This window comes from Emydura macquarii, unplaced genomic scaffold (assembly GCF_026122565.2).
Source record: "Emydura macquarii macquarii isolate MOO-44397 ecotype Brisbane River unplaced genomic scaffold, CSIRO-AGI_Emac_v2 contig_2432, whole genome shotgun sequence".
NCBI classification, from domain to species: Eukaryota; Metazoa; Chordata; order Testudines; family Chelidae; genus Emydura; species Emydura macquarii.
Window position 1 is genome coordinate 2,340,206 of NW_027132569.1, and position 22,087 is coordinate 2,362,292.

Below are 22,087 nucleotides of genomic sequence, written 5' to 3' on the forward strand. Positions count from 1 at the left end.
CCAGTTCCGTATTCAAAAAAGAACAGAAGCAGAATACAACAGAGCAGAAGGAAAGGAAGGGGGAAAAGCAAAGAGCAGAGACAAGTAGGTATTTGTAATGTAAGAAACCTATTTCATCCACTGTCTCCACAACTATTTTTTTTTTTGGCAACACAGTCTTATGAGAATAAGGAAAGGTACTTCATGTTCAATAGAAAAACAGAAATGTAACCAAGTTTGGAGTCCATTTTGATTCCTGAAATGAGTACAGATACGATAAATAAAAATAGACATTCACAACAAGAGGAAATGTATGCAACTTTTTGTTCTGTAAGATTGCACCAACTGAGAAGGAAAGAAACCTTCATCTTAAGGTTTTTAGATAAGAAGCTTAAGTTCAAAGGAGCACAGGATAGCTGCAGCAAAGACACTATAAAACTCTGGTTTTGGTTAAAGGCATAACTGAACATCTACATTTAAAAACAAAATGTGTGACAGTAATAATTATGAGGTCATGACAACATCAAATGTTATTAAAAACGGATACTGTCCTGCTTATTGATTTCCAAATGCTACCTTCTGGAAATTTTTATCTTCTCATATTTACATACAGTTGTCATCCAAATTAAAGGATTAACAAGCTCTTCTATGATACAAAAACAGTACATATTTAATACTAACATGTAAACAATGCCCCCAAAATAATGCTTCACTGAGTATCCCAAAAATCACTTATATTTTACTTTAGAATTATTAAAATGTTTATGAACACTATAATTTAACTAAGAACACAAACAATTGTTACCATTGAAATTACTTGCTCCTCAAATGTCTTACCTTAGGTATGTACCATATATGAAGAACAATGACATCATTGCTCCATTTAAAAGAAAGATCACAGCCACATAAAAGGAAGCAGGATCTCCCAATCCTAGCAAACAGCAATTAATATACAGAGATCAACAAAAATATACCAAGAAATAGGACAGTTTTTAAACATGTATCTATTTAGCAACAAAAAGTCAGAACAACATAGCATATAGCATGTTACCTTATTACATGTATACAGAGAAAAAGAAAAATAATTTATCTTCTGATATCTCAAAGCTAACTGGGTGAATAGGTAAGAGGAATGCACCACCAGAAAATGTGTCAATCAGATGCCGTCTCAAGACATTAAAAAACAGAAGTGAGCTCTCCTTCTCCCACAATGGAGGCAATTTAGAGAGCCATGTTCAATTCATAGAGGCTGGCAAGGAAAAGAGGACACAGATCTGCAGACATTATCCCCCCCCACATGCCGAAAACACAGGAGGGAAGCTCTCTAAAATTGAGGATGACATGGCTGTCACGTATGGTAGACTTGATAAGCATCAAAATATTGCTTCTTAAAAGTCAGGAGAATAATTCTGACCAAATTAGATAAAAGTGAACTGTTTGGACTCTTTTGTGTGTAGTTTAAGAATAATGAAGTATTAAAACAGTTACAGCAAAAGTGAATTAAGTTTCTCTTAATATAAGGCAGATCATATATGCACAAATCCCACAATATATATTTACAATTCAAACTAATCCATTAACTTTTTATTCCATTACTGTACAGTAGTTTTAACCTTTACATTTATTTTAGAAACAAAGGTTATACTTAAGGTAAAATTGGATTTAAAGTCTGTTTCATAAGATTTTAAAGGATGTTTTAATTAAATGTGAATTTGACTTATTTATACAGCTCAGTTAAATTATAGCATATTTCTAAATTTCAAGTGATAAAATGAAAAGGTTATTTTATAAGACACCTTTTATACTTAAGGTATTCTACAAAGCTTTATCATGCATTATCCAGCACTCTCCGGAACATCTGAAACAGCAGTTGGTCACGCGCAAGCTCTGGGAACTAAAGATCAGGAGCAAGATCCTCACATCCGCAACAACCCATTTAAACTAGGTAAAAGACGCAGGTTATCCCAGGAGAGGATTCCCCCAGTGCAATCCCTATGGAAAACAGCAGTAAGACTGCCTTCTAAAACTCACTCACAAGCTCTGGTGTATGGGACATGTAGAAGGCAGGGGCCACAGCAATGCAGAGATTCTGAGTTGCGCTGTCACGCTCACAGCAGCCTAGGGAGACTGCCTAATTTATACAGACAGAGGGCTTGTCTCAATTATGTCAGGTACCACTCTGGCCCTCAGAGCAACCTAGGATTGGGAGGGCTCAAAATGGCTTAAAACCAACATAGGCTTGCCTCCACTACAACTGTTGCTTAAGGTAATCCTCTTGATTTACTGCACTCGAGCTAGTCTACCTCAAGCTCAAGTAAGACAGACCACACTGCGAAACGTTCCACCTACATAGTTTAATTTGGTTAGCAGCTGAGGAATTAAAATTTGAGCTGCTGCATCCCCACTACAATAACTTCAGTGCTAGCAGCACTGGAGCATCAATTCATCCTCCTCAACAGGCCAATTAGCTCAAGCTACATATTTGTGCATGTGGACAAGAGTTCAGTTAGAAGCAAAACTTGAGTTACAGCTGCAGTGAAGACAAGCTCTTAGTCTTCACCCCACACCCCCAGGCTGCAAGTTCTGTGCTATACTTTTAAGAGACATAGCACAAAATCCCTCCTTTTCCATGTTTTTCATACACCATGTTGCAAAATTTGCTAAAACACAGGCTTAACTAAATGAAAGTGAGCCAGAGATGAACACACATTAACAGTACCATTTCTAAAATGCATGCAAAACCACAAGAATATACCAGGAAAAAACTTGCCTTCACAGCTTTCAACAGGACTAAGCCCTTCTCCTCTGTTTACAGTCCAGCATGTCTTTGTCTGAAGACCAATAAAATCCATTACTCCTGTGTATATGCGATACCAGCTGGCTAGGACCACCTGTATAGAAAACAGAATTTGAAATTTCTAAACAGGAATTTTGATTTAGAGATTATCTCAATATCTAAGGCAACCTTTCATGCCATTTTATTTGTTCCTGGCTGTTTTTAAAAGTGTTTCCAAGGCTCTACATTTTAAATTTCTACAAAACTAAGTGTTTTGGGGTTGATTCACTCTGAACACCCAGCATAACTCTATTGCTCAGCAACAGTCTTAACATTATACCTGCTGTTAGGGCGCGCAAGACTTTGTGACGCGAAATCAGTATAGTTTGACAAGAGCAAGGCCCTGAAAGCAATGCTAAGCCAGCAGCCAGAAAGGCAAAAGTTAAGACCTCTCAGGAGCAGAACCCAGACGCTGCCCTCTGCCCGACCTTAGGCCAGAGGAGGAAGTGCCTTAGGGTCTGGAGCATCCTGAGACGACCACAGACATTTGCTAATGCTTGATAAGCTAAAAGGTTCCTATTTTAGTAATAATAAAGGGGAAGTAAGACTATGGCTAGGTTCTTTTTGAAGTAAACAACTAACGTCACTTTGTTCCAGAAGATCCCTAGCTAACTACCAATAAACTAATAGCAACTAAGTGTTAAGGCCCAATCCCTACTGGGATTGAGATATACGTCATGTATTACTGGGTAAGGCTTGCTGCAAGGTGAGGGGGGGAAAAAGGGTATATCAATCCTCCGAGAGCCTCCCCAAGCGGAGACTCTCCGTGGATCCGTAGAAGTGCTAGTGGATGCCTCGATCAAGGCGGTTCCCGTACGTCACCCGCTTATCAGAACGAAGTATGGGTCTCCATCGTTCTTGCAGTGGTAAGCGTCCCTGCACACGTTTAGATAAGGCTAGCTCTCTTACATCGATGGGCCCCCAGGAGTATATTGCTGTAGGTATCCTCTTGGCAGGTCTCTTCCTTGCTTAAGGTTCACTTCTCTGTTCACTAATTGCAGCTGCTGCTGCGGTTGCTCAGCTCATGATAATAATAAGTCCTGTGCCTATAAGTTGCTACTTTATATCCTTGTGTTAATTGTACTTTCACTGTACTTTTCGCCTTAAGACTTGTGCCGGAGCTTCAGTTCCTGTATGATAAAGGACTCCCGCTCCTGTCTTTCTTATGCTACCTCATGCTACTTTATATCCTTGTGGTTAATTGTACTTTCATTGTACTTTTCACCTTAAGACTTGTGCCGGAGCTTCAGTTCCTGTATGGTAAAGGACTCCCGCTCCTGTCTTTCTTATGCTATCTCATGTAATAAATAAGCACTTTTGACATCATTTTGCCAGTGTGCTCCATCCCACCACCGAGATATAAATACCGAACACTACACCTGCTCAACAGCAAGAGTCTATATATCCATCAACCTAAAGTATTCAGAACCATGTAGGAATTTGGCGTATTTGAACATTTTATGGAAGGACCTCTATGGTCCAAGCTTGCTTAGTAGATGTGTCTCAGATGGTCCCAATAGTTTGCTCATAAAGTTGGCAAAGAACAACAAAATATCCAAATACCCTATTCATGCTCCAATAATACAAGATCGAATTCATCTGATCAGAACACCTCTAGATATCTGATACAGAGAGATGGTTAACATGAAGCTGAGACCTCTTTTTAGGGAAAATATCCACACAATCATGAAGAATTGCATAGTGTTCTTTATGGATCACTAAGAAAGAAGAACAGATAAGGCTACCTCTCAGCATCGCCAGAAAAAAGTAGTAATGACAAATCCTGAGTTTCATATTCAGTTTTTACTCCATTTTAACTCAGACTAATTATTCCCACAGAGTGAATTGGAGTTTGCCTGACTAAGGGGCTCAGAATTTGACATAATACTGCACTTCCATAATGCCGCCTTCCATCCAAAGATCTTAATGCACTTTACAATCAAGAACAAATGAAGCCTCAACACTCCTTGACTTAGGAAGTAGTATTATCCCCATTTTACAGATAGAAAAACTAAGGCACAAAAGTCAAGACAAGGTAGAAAGTCTGGCAGAACCTAGAATAGAACCTAGGTTACTCATCACTCAGATCTGTGCTTTAATCACAAGGCCATCATTTATCCAACTGCCATCACAAAGAAAATCTAAACTGACTAGAGGAAAAGCAAATTCTGAAGTTTAAGAGTGTCAGGCACACTCACAGTTAAAGTTCCAAGCAACGAGAATTGTGACTTAACATCAGAGGTAGTTTGAAGAAATTTGCACATCAGGGATGAATCCTGGCCCCACTGAAGTCAAGGAGAGTTTTGCCATTGACTTCTTTGGGGACAGGATTTCAGCACTGGAATCCCTTTTGTATCTTCTCTTCCTCGAGCAGCACCAGAAGAAACAAACCAACTTAAATTCTTAAAAAGCACGTTTCCCTTCTTCAGCCCTCCTTGCAGAAACGGCATGTGGGAATTAGATTCCTTAGCTACCAACTATAAATGTATCTCAAAGGACTAAATGGACAACTAGACCCTAAAGAGCCAGACATACTTTTGTCATGAAGTGAGTTATCAGCTAATGTTACTGAGGGCAGCTGCACACTCAATAAATACTATAGCTGAGATTCTCAAAGCTATCCTTGGTTCTTAGTTTGCGCTCCTTTGAAAATTTTGTCTCACAGACCTTGCATCTTGTTCTGTTTCACCAAGGAAGCCAAGTGTTTGAGATAATATTGCACAAGAAATTCTATTTAAGTTATAAGTGATCTTTATGAGGAATAAACTCAAGTCCATTCAAGGGCTACACTAGTTTTAAATATTATACACAGCTACTCCCAGGAGACTACCAGCTCTTGTATTTTGTACTAAATACCAACAATAATCTTGTCAAAGGCTTCCTTAGATGACATGGCTAATGGATGATGGAAATGGAGGAAAAATAAATGCAGGAAACTGCTATGTCAATCATACACCAATTGTCTCTTAGCTATCTGGACCATGTTCAAGTACTTTGTCAATGAAAGCTTGGGGTCTGGATTATGCCAACAAGATTTTAGAAGGATCTGAACAAATAAACTAGTCTACTTTTCTTGCACTGAAGTCTATTCAAGCTCTTGTAGCCCAGCCACCACTTTGTATCTGATTGACCCATGTTTTGATGTCCTCATTTAGGATACTTATTTGTCACCTTTCATTTTTACTAATCATTGCAGTTGCATATTTGATCAGGTATGTTCAAGGTCTTTGCTAGGTCATTTCAGCTTAGGTCAAAATTCTCTACTGGCTCAGAATAAAAGGAACTTTGTATCACTCAAAGAGAATAGTATAGAAGTGTTATATATTGGAATATTTTTGTAACCAAAGGAGGGGAAAAAACTGTACGAGGAATAAGGTTCCTATTCTGTATTTAAACTAGATTCATAAAAAGTCAGTCAGATAATAAATTAGTTGCAAATATTAGTAAATACAAAGTAATAGCAGGTAGCCTGCCCAATGATCTAGACTAGAAGAACAGTAATACTGGGTCAGACCAATGGTCCATCTAGCCCAGTATCCTATCATCCAACAGTGGCCAATCCCAGTACTTCAGAGGGAATAAACAGAACAGGCAATCATCAAGTGATCCATCCCGTTGCCCATTCCCAGCTTCTGGCAAACAGAGGCTAGGGACATTTCAGAGCATGCTTTTGCATCCTTGCCCATCCTGGCTAATAGCCATTGATGGACCTATCCTCCATGAAATTATCTAGCTCTTTTTTGAACCCTGTTATAATCTTGGCCTTTACAACATCCTCTGGCAAAGAGTTCCATAGGTTGACTGTGCATTGTGTGAAGAAATACTTCCTTTCATTCGTTTTAAATCTGCTGCCTATTAATTTTATTTGGTGACTTCTAGTTCGTGTGTTATGAGGTGGAATAAATAATACTTCCTTATTTACTTTCTCCATACCTGTCATGATTTTATAGACCTCTATCATATCCTCCATTTGTCATCTCTTTTCCACGATGAAAAATCCCAGTTTTATTAATCTCTCCTCATATGGAAGCTGTTCCATACCCTTAATGATTTTTGCTGCCCTTTTCTGTACCTTTTCAAAATCCAATATATCTTTTTTGAGATGGGGCAACCAGATCTGCATGCAGTATTCAAGATATGGGTGTACCCCGGATTTATATAAAGGCAACATGATGTTTTCTGTCTTATTATCTATGCTTTTCCTAACGATTCCCAACATTCTGTTAGCTCATTTGACAGCCACTGCACATTGAGTGGATGTTTTCAGAGAACTATCCACAATGACTCCAAGATCTCTTTCTAAAGTCTTAATGGCTAATTTAGACCCCCTCACTTTATATGTATAGTTGGGATTATGTTTTCCAATGCACATTACATTGCATTTATCAACATTGAATTTCATCTGCCATTTTGTTGCCCAGTCACCCAGTTTTGTGAGATCCCTTTGTAACTCTTCGCAGTCTGCTCTGGATTTAACTAATTTTGGGTAGTTTTTTATCATCTGAAAATTTTGCCATCTCACCATTTACCCCTTTTCCCAGATCATTTATGAATATGTTGAACAATGGTACAGACCCATGGAGAACACCATTCTTTATGTCTCTCCAGTCTGAAAATTGGAGGGGGAGTTCCATGTTGTGCATTTATTTCTCAATATGGAAGTCAAATCATAGATTAAGGCCAGAATCCAATCTAACCCCCTGATTATCTAAGGCCAAAAATCCTCACTCAGTGATCTCTGCATCAAGTCCACAAAGAATTGTTATTTACCCTTTACAGTAACTGTGGTCCTTCCAGATATGTTGTTCACATGCACATAACCCGCTCAACAAGGGTGCCTTCTAAACTGTTTGTTAAAGAAACTGTTGGTGATGTGGAAGGAAAAAAACACAGGTTGCCCTAAATTAAGCAATATCACCAACCTGTCAGTCTTCAGTGGAAGCAAGAAAAACAAGAAAGCAAGGAAAAAATGAAAATACATTGCAATTGAAGAATGGAAAATTAAGGTGTGAAAAATATCTAGTTTGACTGCTGCCTGCTTGAAATCGGTGAGGAGTACACACCAGCAGAAACCAAATCACAGAAACATAATAGCCACCTAGTTTAAATGAGGAAGTTAACACACAGTACTTAAATTCAGTGTTACGATAAAATTAAATGTACATTTCAGGGAAGATTTCTTTCTGCCCTCTGGCAGTATCACCCTTTTCAACACCATCTTTACTTTCTAAATAAAGCACTATAAGATATTAACCAGAGTTTTCATAGAAACAGGAATTCCTTTCAAAATATGGCTTACCTCTGGATAAAGATTGAACCTTTTTAATGTGTTAATCACCAGAGGATATTCAGTTAATTTATCATTCATAATCATCCACATTCCATTCCAAAACGATGGTGCTTCAACAATGGTCTTGAAATAGGAATAATAAAGGCCCTAAAAGGGTGCATAATTTAGTAGAAATTAATCAGGTAGTACCATTTGTATTGTCCTACTTAAGATTCCTTCTTTTAAGTGGAATTCTGTATTATAAGACTAAGACAAAGCCAGTCAGGATGACTAAAGAATTTTCCAAGTTTCCTTATGCTTAATACCATTTTGAAATTCAGTTGTCCAAAACACCCAAAGAAAACTTCCATTTTGTCTCAAAAGAAGCATGAAATACTATAGAGAAAGGTAGTTAAAAATATCCCATGCAGTTAGGACATGTGTTTCATTAACAAACTATCAGAGAAACTGGTGTATGGGAGTAAATGTTCACTTTTTAAAATATGTGTTTCTTTAATTAATAAACTTTAAAAAGTTATAAAATAGGATATTTAAAATTTGACATATTTTATTGTGCATTGTCATTACATAATATGCTTAAAATAAAATACTTTTGAAACCCATTTGAAAGGGCAATATCATTCAGTTATACATGAGATTTGTACCTCAAAATTAACATATTAAATATGTTACTCATAGAGCATTTGTATCTATTATTTTCCCTTGCTGTGGAATTTCAAAGTTACACAATCAATTATTGCAGATAAGAGCTTTCAAGAATATAGTGTCACTTTTTATTTATATTATTTAGAAGAAAAAAGATCTAACCATTTCAGTGCGAAAAGCCATCTCTCTTTCCAGTGTTGAGAGATGAGAAAAATGACGGTCATTTTCAAAAATAGTTGTAATATGGCACCTGCATGAACAAAACTTATTCAGTTTCACTTTTGAGATTTTAAAACCAATACTGATTTATACATACTAAGAACCCTTCAGTAAATATTTTCACATCAGAAAACACTTTATACCTAATGCAGCTACTGTAATTCAGTCTGGTGTCATACTGATGATTACTTTCCACTCTCCTCTCTTCACACTATCCATTTTAAGTGAGTTAATTGAAATAAAGGGAACGTGAACCTACAAGTGTGTCTTGCAATACCATTAAAGAGGAATTTTTTAAAAATCAAATACATATATAAAGAATATTTTATGAAAAATAAAGTGCAAAAGACCCAGGGAGCAAAAGCTAAGTGCTATTAGAACTAACAAATCTGTACTTCAGGGAAGGAAATACTAATGTATGCCTACCAAATCAGTGAATTGAAGGAACGATTTTAAAAAATGGAGCAAATGCTACAATGAAATGAAAGTACTTTATATTTGCCCATGGAAGTCTTCCCTACCCAGTGCCTTTTACTAAAGTATAATTATGTACCAGCGTGAAGATATGAAATGGTGATTTTATCATAAAAAGATACAGATCTTGGGGGGGGGAGGACGGGGACGGGACGACGACGGGACCCACTTGTCAGAGCAAACATACATGCCTCTGCAAGCATGCGCATTAGGGCTGGCTCCTTCTCTGGAAGGGAGGAGAAAGGAGCAGAACAGACAGAACAGCCCAAGTGTGCCTCTGCTCTTTTATTAGGAGGAAGAGGGTTGCAAATAACACAGTACTAGAATTGCTAGTTTTGTGGGGAGAGGGGTTTGGAGGAGGGACGTGTGAGGGCTGAGAGAGCAGAATGGCTGGAGATGCTGCATTTTTTTCCACAGATAGATAGAAAAGCAGTTACTGATCCTTTCACAGATATTGCACTTTAAGAAGTGGGACCTAGAGCAGAGAGATCTTAGGTACAGCAGTAGTAGCTGGGAGGTCAAGGGCCTAACTGTGCACACAAGAAAGCAGAAGCAGAGAAGCCCCGAAAAAAGGTAAAATGGGATACAGAATTAGTGCATTTATTTATGGGCAGAATTAATTGAGGAACAGAAAGGATTTATTTGAGAGCTCTCAGAACTGACTGGATGACAGGAAAGAGTGAAAATATGCATGGATTTGGAGAGTCACAGCTATATAGGTATTTTTCACACAAACAGTAGACTTAGCCCTACAGCAAAAAGTTTAGGGGGAAATCTCTAAAACCCAGAATCACAAAAACAGAATAATTCTGTTAAAGAAAACTTTCCATTGAAAAGGAAAGATACAAAGATAATGGACAAATTAGTCATCCCTGTTGCTTATCTATCTATTCATCAATCTGTCTATATGATGCTTCACATTGTTTTAAAACAGTATTTTTTCTCATTACTTATACTGACCTTAAGCCAATAAAAATAATCTTACCAGTGTAAAACTCCTGCAAAAGCAGCTGTTTAAAGAAAGAAAGAAAGAAAGAAAGAAAAGAGGTAAGTTCTTCATTATCCAACATTGCAAAAAGTCAAATATGACATCTAATTTTGCTGACAGTACATTTCATAAATCTTTAAGACAGCAACATTGTCATGTTTAAAAAAAAAAAAAAAAAAAAAAAAATCTACTGTTAGTGTCTTGTATGTCACAAGACATCTTGCACCAATCAAAATCTAGGCAAAACAAAGTTTTTGAAGAAGTTTGTATTATTAGTAGTAAATACATTCAGTCACATTAGGTTTTACAAGAATTTCTTATAGATCTTTTATTCAGCTTCTCAAATGCCACTCTTCATTGTATGTATAACAGATGAAACTGTTTCAATAGTATCATGCTTGCTTGCAAACATTACCTCAATATCTACATTTCAAAAGATGATAGGAGCAATTTTGCTCTGCTACACCAGTGTAAAGCAAGCAGCTTCATTGACTTCAGTGGAATTATTCCAGATTTACACAAATGTTTTCTATTTACATATCTGGCCCAGGATTTTTTAAATTACATCAGAAATACATACATAGTATATTTGTTTAAAAAAAAAAAGGCCACCCTTATTGTAGCTTGTAGTGCTTTTAATGCTCTTATTTGGAATATAAAAAAACCACCCAAGACTCCATTCTGCTGCACGTGCTTAACCTTGAGCTCAACAGAACTAGTCAGTTGCTTAATGAGATAACACACATTTATAGATAAGCACATACACACATTTTTTGCAAGACTGGGAAGTAATTATGTAAAAGGGCTCTATTGCAGCAGAACTTGAATGGCATTCAAGCATAAACATACTATCATACAAGCATAACATGTTTTGAGAATGAAATATTATTGACAAAGGAAACCATTCTTATGTCACAACATATGGCACAGATCTGCCAGCAGAACAACAAAGGCTGAGATTTCATCATACAATAGTCAAAATTTACTGGTAAATGGTTTATACTTTCAAGAATGCAAGAAGGTAAAGTAATCATATTGTAATTACTTATTCTTTTGTCATAATTTAGTTTCAGAATATAAGGGTTGACTATTTTTCAGGCTCCCTATATAAAGATTTATTGAAAATTAATCTGGGCAAGGTTTTCCAACAGTTCAGCTCCAAGGAGGCATCTAAATGAAATGACCAGATTTTCTCAAGTAAGAACAATTGAAGCTACTGGATGCTGAGCATTTTTTAGAAGAAACTTCATTTAGGTCCCTAAATTGGAGTTGAGCTCCTGTGCAAATCTCGCTCCAATTGTTGGTGCTCAGTACTTGTGAAAGTCTGACCCTTAATTATTTTTACAAGATTAAACCAATAACAAAACTGTAACCCAAGCCTTTGTCAAATGTTCATATTTTTAAAACAGATTTTGAAATAGATCACACATATTTACATTAGTATGGATTAATATTCTGTAGGAAGAAATGGGTATAACTTGTTAGCCCTGATGTCATGGCCAAATTTCAGCTCTGGAAATTACATTCTTCCTGCCTAATTCCCTTCAGAAATTTCAGCTGAACAAAGTATTTAACTCCTGCCTTAAATCGGTTGTTTAATGTTGCTATGCCTTTTAAACAGGTATGTTTCAAACTGAGAAGTAGTTGCATGTCTTTGATAAATGAAGCAATTTACTTATCAATAGGTTTAATTATCAATTACTTTATAATAAAAATAAATTTGCTATTTAAAAGTTATTTCGCTGCTACAATTTCTTCTAGAATCTAGCCAGTCTTAGAAGATATCACTTTGCGTAAGACCAAATATCAGTATCAGCAATATCACCCAAAATTTTACAATATAGTAATCTTATTTTAACACCAAATAACTTCAGAGGTATTTAACAGATACATGATTTGATGTTTGTTGATTTTACTTTACCTTTCTTAACTTTAAGACCCAGCATCTTTGTTTAACATAGCAAATGATATTTTACATTCATTTCCAGTACTGTGGCAATACATGATTTTATTGCTGTCCTTAAACATAGTAGATCAAGAAATCATCTTCCCTCCCCTCCCCCCAAAAAATATAATAAATTTGATATTATGTCCACCTACAGGTAAGTGCTCTTAAACCAGTAATGCCAGCTAACAAAGCATTCCACAGATTACATTATCGAACCAATAAAGGTCACAATCCAGGTCATTTCTTTGGAAAATAATTACTGGCTACAAGAGAGCTTATGACCCTAAACTTCCATCTTAGGCCATTAACCTCAGCCAATTATTTTCTTCTCCTATAAATATCCTGGGACAAGTGTTACTATCATATCAATTAAAAAGCTTGAAAAATATGGAGCTATTTTCCCCTCCTTTTCCAAAGTTACATACTGAACTCCTACACTATCTATCAGAGTAATAATTTTTGTAAATTGTTAGGGGAAGATGATGGAATATTAAGGAATAAAAAGATCTAACTGACTGAATAATTAGTAATTTATTACAAGTTCCAGATGCATTTCTAGGGAATTATTTATGTGAAATCATAAGTGTACACACATACACATGTTCAGCACGTAAGTGAGATTATAACCATACACACACCCCATCAAGCAACTTATTTGGGAGCCTACCTTTAGGCAGCCATTTTTCTAAGTCTTGGCCACGCACTTCTACAATTTCATGGTTTGATCAAGCCTAAGGAGGTCTTTCCATTGACATGGAGTTTGTTTTGGATCAGACCCTTAAAGCTACACATTGTGAATGTGCATCTATATTTAACACTGTGCATTCTAATGGTACCTTTCACCCAAGTATTTTAAAGCCATTTATAAACATTACCTAAGCCTTAACACTCCTCTGTACTATGCATTTTATAGAAGGATAAACTGAAGCAAGAACAAAAAAGTCATACGTTATCCATTGTTTAATGGCAACTGTATATTTTACAATTCCTAGATTTAAAAGTCAAATATAGTCTTATGGTATTCTTCTGTTGGAAGAGTAATAGAGAGCGACTCTTAAACAGTATATCAAACAACTGGCATAATTGTTTTGCCTACAGCAAAATATATTTTTGAATGTTCATGAATGGTGGACCATCTATCAACTAACCTTTTTACTAGAAATTCGTTTTCCAAAGTAATATGTTCTAAGAAATTAATTTTGATCAGAAAAATAATTATTTTAGAGAATTTTAGCTCAAAATACTTGGCCCATCTGTGAAATTGTTAATTAATATAAAAGCTCGGGAAAGGTATTTTGAATAAAACATGGCTACAAATGTTCATTTATGAGACTGTTTGCAGCTTCATCAGGCAGAATCCAATATCCAGACTGAAAGACAGTGAGCAAACGTTACCAGTTTTCAGGGATATTATTTATCAATTCCATTTAATAATTACAAACTAACTATACATTAAAAATTCATAACGAAACATTATGATAATCATACGATCTTATGTATCATTATGACAATTATGATCAATCAGTTATGGTACTCATTAACATCATTTCTAGGGAGATATGACACCTATTGATTAGGATTCCATGGTATTATTCTAGAACAATGGAGTAAGGTTTAGCAGCTAATCCAAATAAAGCAGTTAAATTTAACCAATCACAGAGAAGTCTAGTTGAATAGTAAATTCTTTCTTTTCACCACTGGCAGATTACTAAACCACTTTCTCTGTGACATTGCTGGTGCAATATTATTTCAGACATCAGAAACTGATGACGTATAACATTATTTACAATAAGCTATACTATATATATGAAAGTTGATTTTAAAGTGTTATGACAGGTTATATTACTGCTTATGAGCTATTAACAATATAAATGAAAAAGTAGTAATTTGTCTCCATTTTCAGTCTTACTCTTGTGAGGCAAATTCATATTTATGATTTTCCCATTTTAGATACAGTTTCCTAAATCAAAGTCTTTCATATCTGACATCTTATTCAATTTGTGATAAGCATGGTTGCAAGAGGCAGAGGACAGAAACATTTTCCCAGTAAAGAGTAACAAGTATTAGTTGAATATTAATACAGTTATTTTGAAATTTGTATGTTAGCTTACCTAAAGGATTTTATTATTGGCTTAAGTATGCTCCCATTTAAATCAAGGCTAAACACTTTTGAAAATCCCATCTAGATGTTTATTTGTGAGAGCGAGTGTGCGCACATGCACGCCAGACAGACACACACACAATGCAACAGCAGCAATAACTATCCTGCAAAGAAGCATCAGGCTTCCCCCCCACCCCCAATTACATTCCAGACAAACTCAGATATAGTACATCTTTATAAAGGAGTGAGGCCTCAAGAACTGGTATGGTTCTAACCTGTTTATCTCCTTACCTAGTATAAAAGTGGACCATATCTTGCTGTCTGCTTTCATGATGAAGGCCCCTTTTTCTTCAATAAATACTGTTAAAAGAAAATATTGTCTTAGCAGTATTTAGTTTTAAACTTCAAATAATTAAAAGCAATCTCATTTTAAGAGACTGTGTTCACATGGGGCAGCATTCATATTCCACAGCCACCCAGACTTGGCTTCAAAACAGCTGAGAGAAACATAGGGACAGTCTGTGAATAAACACACCTAAAAACAAAAATCAAGGTGACTACAAGAAACATCACTTTATTTCTACAGAGTTCATCAGAAGTGTTTTTAAAGACACTTTGGACAAAAGAGAGAGAGAGCACTTAACAAAATAGCTTTACAGATGAACCACAGAACTTTTTAGTATAAAGTTGTTACTTTTTTCCCCCCTTTTGCACCCATCAGCCTGCCTCGCCCCCCATTTTTCCATCAAAGCACAGCCAAGGGCCAGGTGGATAATCCCAAAAGTAATAAAGCTAAATAAAATGAACAGCACGTTTTTTATTTACAGGGTTTTTTTTTTTAAATGTAGTTTCTGACGCTGTATAAAGGGTGTGTAATGCCCTGTGTACATGCATGTGGGTGTACATATAACATCACAGAGTGGGAACAGCGAAACTGACCACACACACCGGACTCCTGTCAACCCCAGTTAAATACACCGGCGGGGTGGGGACGGGGGGAGATGAAAAAGTGGAGGGGGGAGTTTCTAACTGGAACTAACAGCCTGTGGGGGGTCACTCTACACTACAGGAACGCAATTTCCAGGCAAATCGGCTTTCCCAGCCCCCAGCGGCCCTGGGACAGCGGGGAGCACTCCCCCAGCAGGGCAAGGGGATTAAAGCCTCCCTCGCCCCAGGGACTTCGCTGCCTTTCAGGGCGGGGCGGGGCGGGTCTGTCCTGTCCGTCTGTGGCAGCAGCGGCCCAGCAGCAGCAGCCGCCCCGCCGTGCTGGGAGCAGGAGCACAGAGACGTGGCGGGGACAGCCCCCACCCCGGGGCTGATGCTCCCTGAGGGGAGCAAAGCCCGTCAACCCCCTTCGCGACAGGGGCACAAGGGGGCGGCGGCTTTGTGCAGAGCTCCCCCCCCCCGGATCCCGCTCACCTTGCAGCCCGTCTCTCCAGCCCCGGAGCGGCCACGCCTGGCCCAGGCCCAGCCTCTCCCTCAGCCTCTGGGCCAGGGGGCGGCTGGGTTTCTGGGGCTCGCTCTTGGCCCCTTTCCTGCCGGTTCCTCCCTTCCGCATGGCGCCGGCCCCGCAGGATTGCTGCAGCTGCCCGCGGCCGGTCCTCCTGGGGCTGGCTGCGGGCTGGGGCGCCCCGGCGGCTTGGGGCGGGGGCTGCTGGGCGCCGGGGGTCTTGAGCGGCGACTCTTTGTGTCTGCCTCGGGTCTGCACCGCCATCTCCGCACAGTCCCCGAGCGGCGCAGGGCGGGGCGCCCCGGGGCCGAGCGCTCGCTCGCTCACTCTCCGCTCCTGCCCTGCCTGCTGCCGCCGGCTTGTCGTCCCGCCTGGCGCTGGCCCGCCTGCTCCGCCCCGCCCCGCTGGCCACGTGGGGCAGGAGGGGGCCCACCCAGCCCGGAGCCGTGTCTTCGTCCCTCCCCGGCAACGGCCCGGCGTTCGGCGGCCGCTAACTGTCACAGCGAACGCCGGGCCCGCCCCGCGCCGCCCGCGCGCCGCCCTCTCGAGACCAAAGGACCTGCCCCCCCCACCCGCACCCCCACCCCACGCGCTGCTGCTGCTGCTGCTGCCCCCGGTGCCCCGCCGCCTTCCTCTCGCTCCACCCCCCCCCCCCCACCCTTTGCTGGAGCAGCCCCTGAGCCTCCTGCCCCGCTCATGCTGCTGGGAAGCTTTTCCTGCCCCCTTGATCCCCTTCTTGGTGCTGCCCCCTCTGCTGTGGCATCCCCCCTGCCCCATATTCTTCCTCGCTCCTTCTCGTGCTTGGTTGGTTTGGTTAAAAAAAAAAACCTTCTCTTCCCCCCCCCCCCCCCTTTTTTTTTTTTTTTTTTAATCCAATAAACTGCTCCAGATGAACTGCCGGGGCTCCGGGGCGTTTGTAAATGTCCCCTGGGACGGGCATTCACTCGGTTGCCTGGCGCTAAATGGTCAATAGCTCCCCCAGCCACAGGAGATGGCGCCCCGCCCCGCCCCGCTCTGTGCTTCTTGGCTGCGGTTTCCGTGATCGTTTGTTACAGATATTGCAACCGCCTCGTTGTGTGTGTCCGCCCACAGCTTGGAGATCTTTGGGCGGCTTCAGAGGGGCGCCAGATGCTCAGCTGGTGTAAATAGGCACAGCTCCACTGAAGTCAGTAGAGCTACACTGATTTACACCAGCTACGGATTGGGACCAGGGTTTGTAAAGTCTCTGGCTTTCATGACAAAGGATTTTTGGGTTTTTTGCAAACGGGTTTTGGCGACTCATTTAAAGCTTCGTTGTTTAAAAAAAAATCTTACGCCTGCAAATTGTCACAGCTAGAGAATGATTTATATTGTCTGCTGCAATGTACGACTGGGACACCTTGGGGTACCAGAAGATTGTGTTAAGAATATCTCAGTTCTAGTTACTAAGCGATCTGACTCCTTCATTTTAGAGGGGGTAGGGAGAATAGCATAACTCAGCACGTGGTATAATTGCTGATTGCCTGGAGACATTGATTATCCTACATATTGTCTGGTTGGTTGCTGTGTATGTGTACCTCTGGATCCTGAAATACTATTCTCAACTTTCTAAAACAGTCTTCTTCAGTAAATCACAACAGCTATCACTGTACCTCCTACACTAATAATTACAATTACTGTACTAAGATTACAATTCCTCTTTCTCCGGTGGTGCAAATACAGCACTTCTGGCATCAGAGAATTATGGTGCTGCAGCAGAACTCTCCTTTTCCACCCCAACTGTGCTTATTTGGCCAGGGGACTACTGAGGTCAGACAGTGTGGGATCTGAAAGCAATGTTAAAATATACATTGTTTAATTTACAATTTGTAGAATAATTAACTAGAACACAAGGTGGCTTCCACCCTGCACCCACAAATACATCTATCACTTTATTGTAGCTTCTCCTCCAGATTCCTTTCATTGTTTTTCTCTGAACCCCGTTTGTCTGTTCTGAAATTTAGTTCTACTTCAACCACTTACACTCCTTGTTCCTGTTCTGTTCTTTGTCTCTCTGTTCAGTCTGTTTTCTTCTGGTCCACTCTTTCTTTTATACTATATTCTTCTGTTTCTGGATTTTCTAGTGTTCTTTATTTTTTCTACATTAGTCTTTCCTCTTGATTCTCTTCCTACATTATTTTTGACTTCCTGCAGTTCTCTCCTCCCAAAACATTTTGGTAACCTGTCCTAAAACTTACAAACAGTTCCAATTTTCATGCACCTCTCCTGTTTTCTGGGTATCTTTTAGGCCTCTTAATGTTGAATTCAGGGTTTCAGCATCATGGCACAAATAGCACATCATCATATTGTTCCATCAATAAGTTCCATCAATACATAATATCTGCAGCATGATTAAAAATTGCATTTCAGGCTTAGCTACCAATATGAAGGTGAAGGGTACATTATAAAAGATATGATTATAATATAAGATCATAAGAAAATATATAAGGTGACAAAAACAATAAAAAGATTAAGATGAGAAGCTGGGTAAAGTGCGGCATTTGGAAGTTATGTGGTTTACCAAGGTCAAACTGGAAATTTATCACAAAGGTGGGACTTCAGATCTCCTGATTCCTAGTCCTGTGTTTCAGTTACAAAATCACAAACTCTCTGCATCCACACTTTGAACAACACTTTTCTAGAGTCCAACTGCTTTTTATACCAGGAAAATATTTGGGAGGGGAGAATAGTGATGTTCTTTTAATAAGTAAAGAAACATGGGACCAGAGGTTTCTGTGACAATTGAAAGGGCAACATGTCTGACTCAAAGGGAAGGAAAACATGGAATAATGGCAGGGGCAGATTGAATAGTGGGCAATTGCAAACTGGGGTCTTCTCTATGTTGGGCCTCCTGGCCCCCTCTCTCATCTCAACATCAAAGGGGTGCAGTAATTCACTCTGCACTGCAACTCTTTGATCTAACCAGACTCTAAAGCTACTGCCTAGTTCTGTGATTATTCCAGCTCTCGTCTGATTCAGTCCCGCACCCCATGGGCCTCCAGCTTCAGTTCCACTACATTCCCTCTCTCCCATCATTCCATTCTCCCTTGCAACCTACCTGTTTCTCCCCCTCACCCCAATTCCAGTCATATACTATATCAGACCCTATCATTGGAGACCACCAGTTTACTTACCAGCTGGAGGTGCAATTTTCTGTTGCAACTCTTAGGGACACAACATGAACTTTCCTGCCCAAGGGAAGAGGGAGCAAAGGTGGATATATGCACATCTAATTCTGGACTGTTCTAGGCCTACAGTGTAATTTAAGTAGCCCAGCCTAGGAGTGACCGTGCTACTCAGAATCACCACAGCATTGTGGTCCCAACAAACCTTGGCAAATCCTGGCACTGGAGCTTATGGGGAAAGCCGCATAGAGCACACTTCAGCTGCCGTATGCAATGTCTGCACTGGGGTAACTGCATTTACTGGCCCTAGGCCCTTTACAGTACCTATGCACTGCCACAGCGGTGTATGGGGCCCATAAAAGAGCCCCGAAATAACACTCTGGGTCTTTATTCTTAAATTTGTGGCTGGATAATGCTAAGGACTTGAGTTTCTTGTGCTGTAAAGGGTATCCAAAGAGAGGGTAATAACCTCTCCTCCTGCATGTTTGCAGCAATCCATGTGTCCTTTCTTCCCTGCATCTCTGCCCATTTGCTGTTTGTTCTAGTAACCTTAGCTCTGTGCAGATGCATTTATCTGTCTCAGTGATAACTAGTAACATAGGATATATGCCATGCAAAGCTTGCAACAATGTGTACCATAGGCGATGGAGGACAGGAAATCCAGGACTTTTAAATGATTCCTCTTATTTGTAGCATAAGGTTTTAAATAAACTCTTCTCCAAATTGCACCTGGGATCATTAAACACAAAAGATAAATTTCTCTGCCATTTGATTGCATCTTATTACATATGAAGCCTATATAAAAGAAAAATAATTAAAGCATTTGATATGTTTGAAATAAATACAAGGCTATTTATGGGACCGAACAGCTGAAAATAGTGAAACTCTTTTCTACTCCATGTTATCTGATTTTTGTCATCCTGTTTTGCCTGAAACCATAGCTATTTTTGACTATTGACCTGGTCCTAATAAAAACCAGCAAGTAGTTCAGCTAAGCTATAGAGAGGAGAAAGATTCCTGCGGGACTCCCTAGGTCAGGGGATAGAATCCAATTTATATATGACTGCCTAGGTCAAAGGGAAAAGGACATGTCTGATACAATTGACATTGTGTAATTCTGAATAAATAAAATTGAAACCCTGAAGAAAAGAGGACTGGAATCGTCTGGCTGAAGGGTGTCCTGGTGCACAGGCTACTGAGTCAGCCTGCTGACATACTCCCACTCTCACTATTCCATCAGCTTATAATGGGAGGCAGGCTATGTTTTTATTTTAATAAAATAGCAGTCGTCTGCATATCAATCTAATTACAATTATTATTTTAAAAGTGAGAGGAGAGAGATGTGATTTTTGTATGTATATTTGTGACGGAGGAGAACAGAACACTTTCATATTCACCTGGGACTCAATTCTCCCCCCTCAGGATACAAATAACTTCCATTTAAGTCAATGGGAGTTGGTCATATCCTGCAGGGAGTGAAATGGACGCAGGGAGATCCAAAAGTACAAGCTACACATTACAGCTTAACTGTCATCAAGCTCTGCTGGTGTCTTCACTTATGCTGGTGACTCCTGCACTTTCAAACTCCCAGTGCATTCCTATTTCCTTACCTGTCCCTTGAGAGATTCCTCAGTCTTCCCCACTTCTATTTTCCCTCTAGAACATAGTTTCTCAACCTGTGGTAGGCATGAGAAACAGGCAGGGGGTACGCGAGAAACAGGCAGGGGGTACGTTGTGAAAAACCCAGTGAAGGGAGGCGGGTGGCAGCTGTCCCAGTCCTGGGAAGGTGGGTGGCAGCTGCTGGCTTGGGCGGCAGCAGCTGGCTTTTTGGGAAGCCGGGCGGCAGCTGCCTGCGTCCCACCGGGTCCCAGCTCCCAGGTGGGAGACCAGTGGCAGCCTCCTGCACCCTGTGAGCTGGGTCTGCAGCTCGGTGGTTGCCACCCACACCCCAGCTCCAAGCCAAGGGACAGCCTCCCACACCCTGGCTTGAAGACGGGCAGCAGCCACCTGCTTACATCCCCAGGTCCCAGCCCGCGTGGAAGCCTCCTCCACCCCAGCTCATAGCCAGGTGGCAGCCACCTGCAACTTGCCCAGGTGGCAGCTTCCCTACCTGGCTCAAAGCCCGGTGCCCAGAAAGCCAGGCTGAGAGCCCAGCAGCTTGCCCGGTCCTGTAGCCGGGCTCTACTCGCAGACTTACTTGTCAATTTGACTGCTCTAGTTGAACAGTGAAATTGACAACTATGACAGCCCCAGATTTTACCAGTATAAAAATATAAATGTTTATATTGTTTTTACTGTTCTATAATTTTTATGATTCATGTATTATTTTGTTTAAAAACTGTCGTAAAATTCAATAAAAAAGAATAAATCTTACATTCTGAATTATTGTATGCCTATTTGTGTGCGTGTGTGTGTGTGTGTGCCTCCATGTGCATGTGTCTCAGCATGTCGCCACATGTGTCTGACTATGTCATTGTGTCTTTTTATCTCTGAACTTCAGGTCCAAACACTCCCTTCACCCACTGCCACCACAGTACTCCTTCAGACTTGCCCTTTTTAGAAAAAGAGCAACCACAATCTTCCCTCTCACTCTCCTTCCTTGTCTCTCTCTCTCTCTCTCTCACCCTCTTTCTGTCTCCCTCTCACCCCTTCCTCCTCTCAAATCTATTACAAAATATTTGGCATGCCGCACATTGCGTGGCACTTTATATTCCCCAGCATTGGCATGCCGCTCAAAGCCTCCTAGCTTTGGCCAACATCACCTCTAGCCCAGGTACATACTTGATTTGTGCACCCCTGGTATAAAGGTGGCAACCCTACCCACACTAGATCTGACATCTGTCATATCACGGCCTTATATACTCAGCCCTTCTTCCAACATATGGCACACATTAGTCTGTAAATATAAAATCCCGTGGGAAATTGAGTGTTGGGGTACTTATTAAAATTTTCAGAAGTTAGGGGATACTTGCTACTTAAAAGGTTGAGAAACACTGCCCTAAAAGATTCTCTGA

General features: G+C 40.2%; 1 protein-coding gene across 2 annotated transcripts in view; it reads right to left on the reverse strand.

Annotated features, from left to right (window-relative positions):
- TBX20 (T-box transcription factor 20) overlaps nt 1-22,087 on the reverse strand; it is a 195,526-nt gene that overhangs the window by 87,850 nt on the left and 85,589 nt on the right. Inside the window, exons 1-7 of one of the 2 annotated variants that reach the window (XM_067562503.1) lie at nt 15,900-16,385; nt 14,772-14,840; nt 10,429-10,453; nt 8,913-9,000; nt 8,115-8,252; nt 2,735-2,870; nt 817-910 (exon numbers count right to left, since the gene is read on the reverse strand). In XM_067562503.1, the coding sequence (XP_067418604.1) occupies nt 817-910; nt 2,735-2,870; nt 8,115-8,252; nt 8,913-9,000; nt 10,429-10,453; nt 14,772-14,840; nt 15,900-16,194 (845 nt within the window). In that variant the 5' untranslated portion in view covers nt 16,195-16,385. Of the gene's footprint in view, nt 1-816; nt 911-2,734; nt 2,871-8,114; nt 8,253-8,912; nt 9,001-10,428; nt 10,454-14,771; nt 14,841-15,899; nt 16,386-22,087 lie in introns of those variants that run through there. The other variant, XM_067562505.1, reaches the window with a different exon arrangement.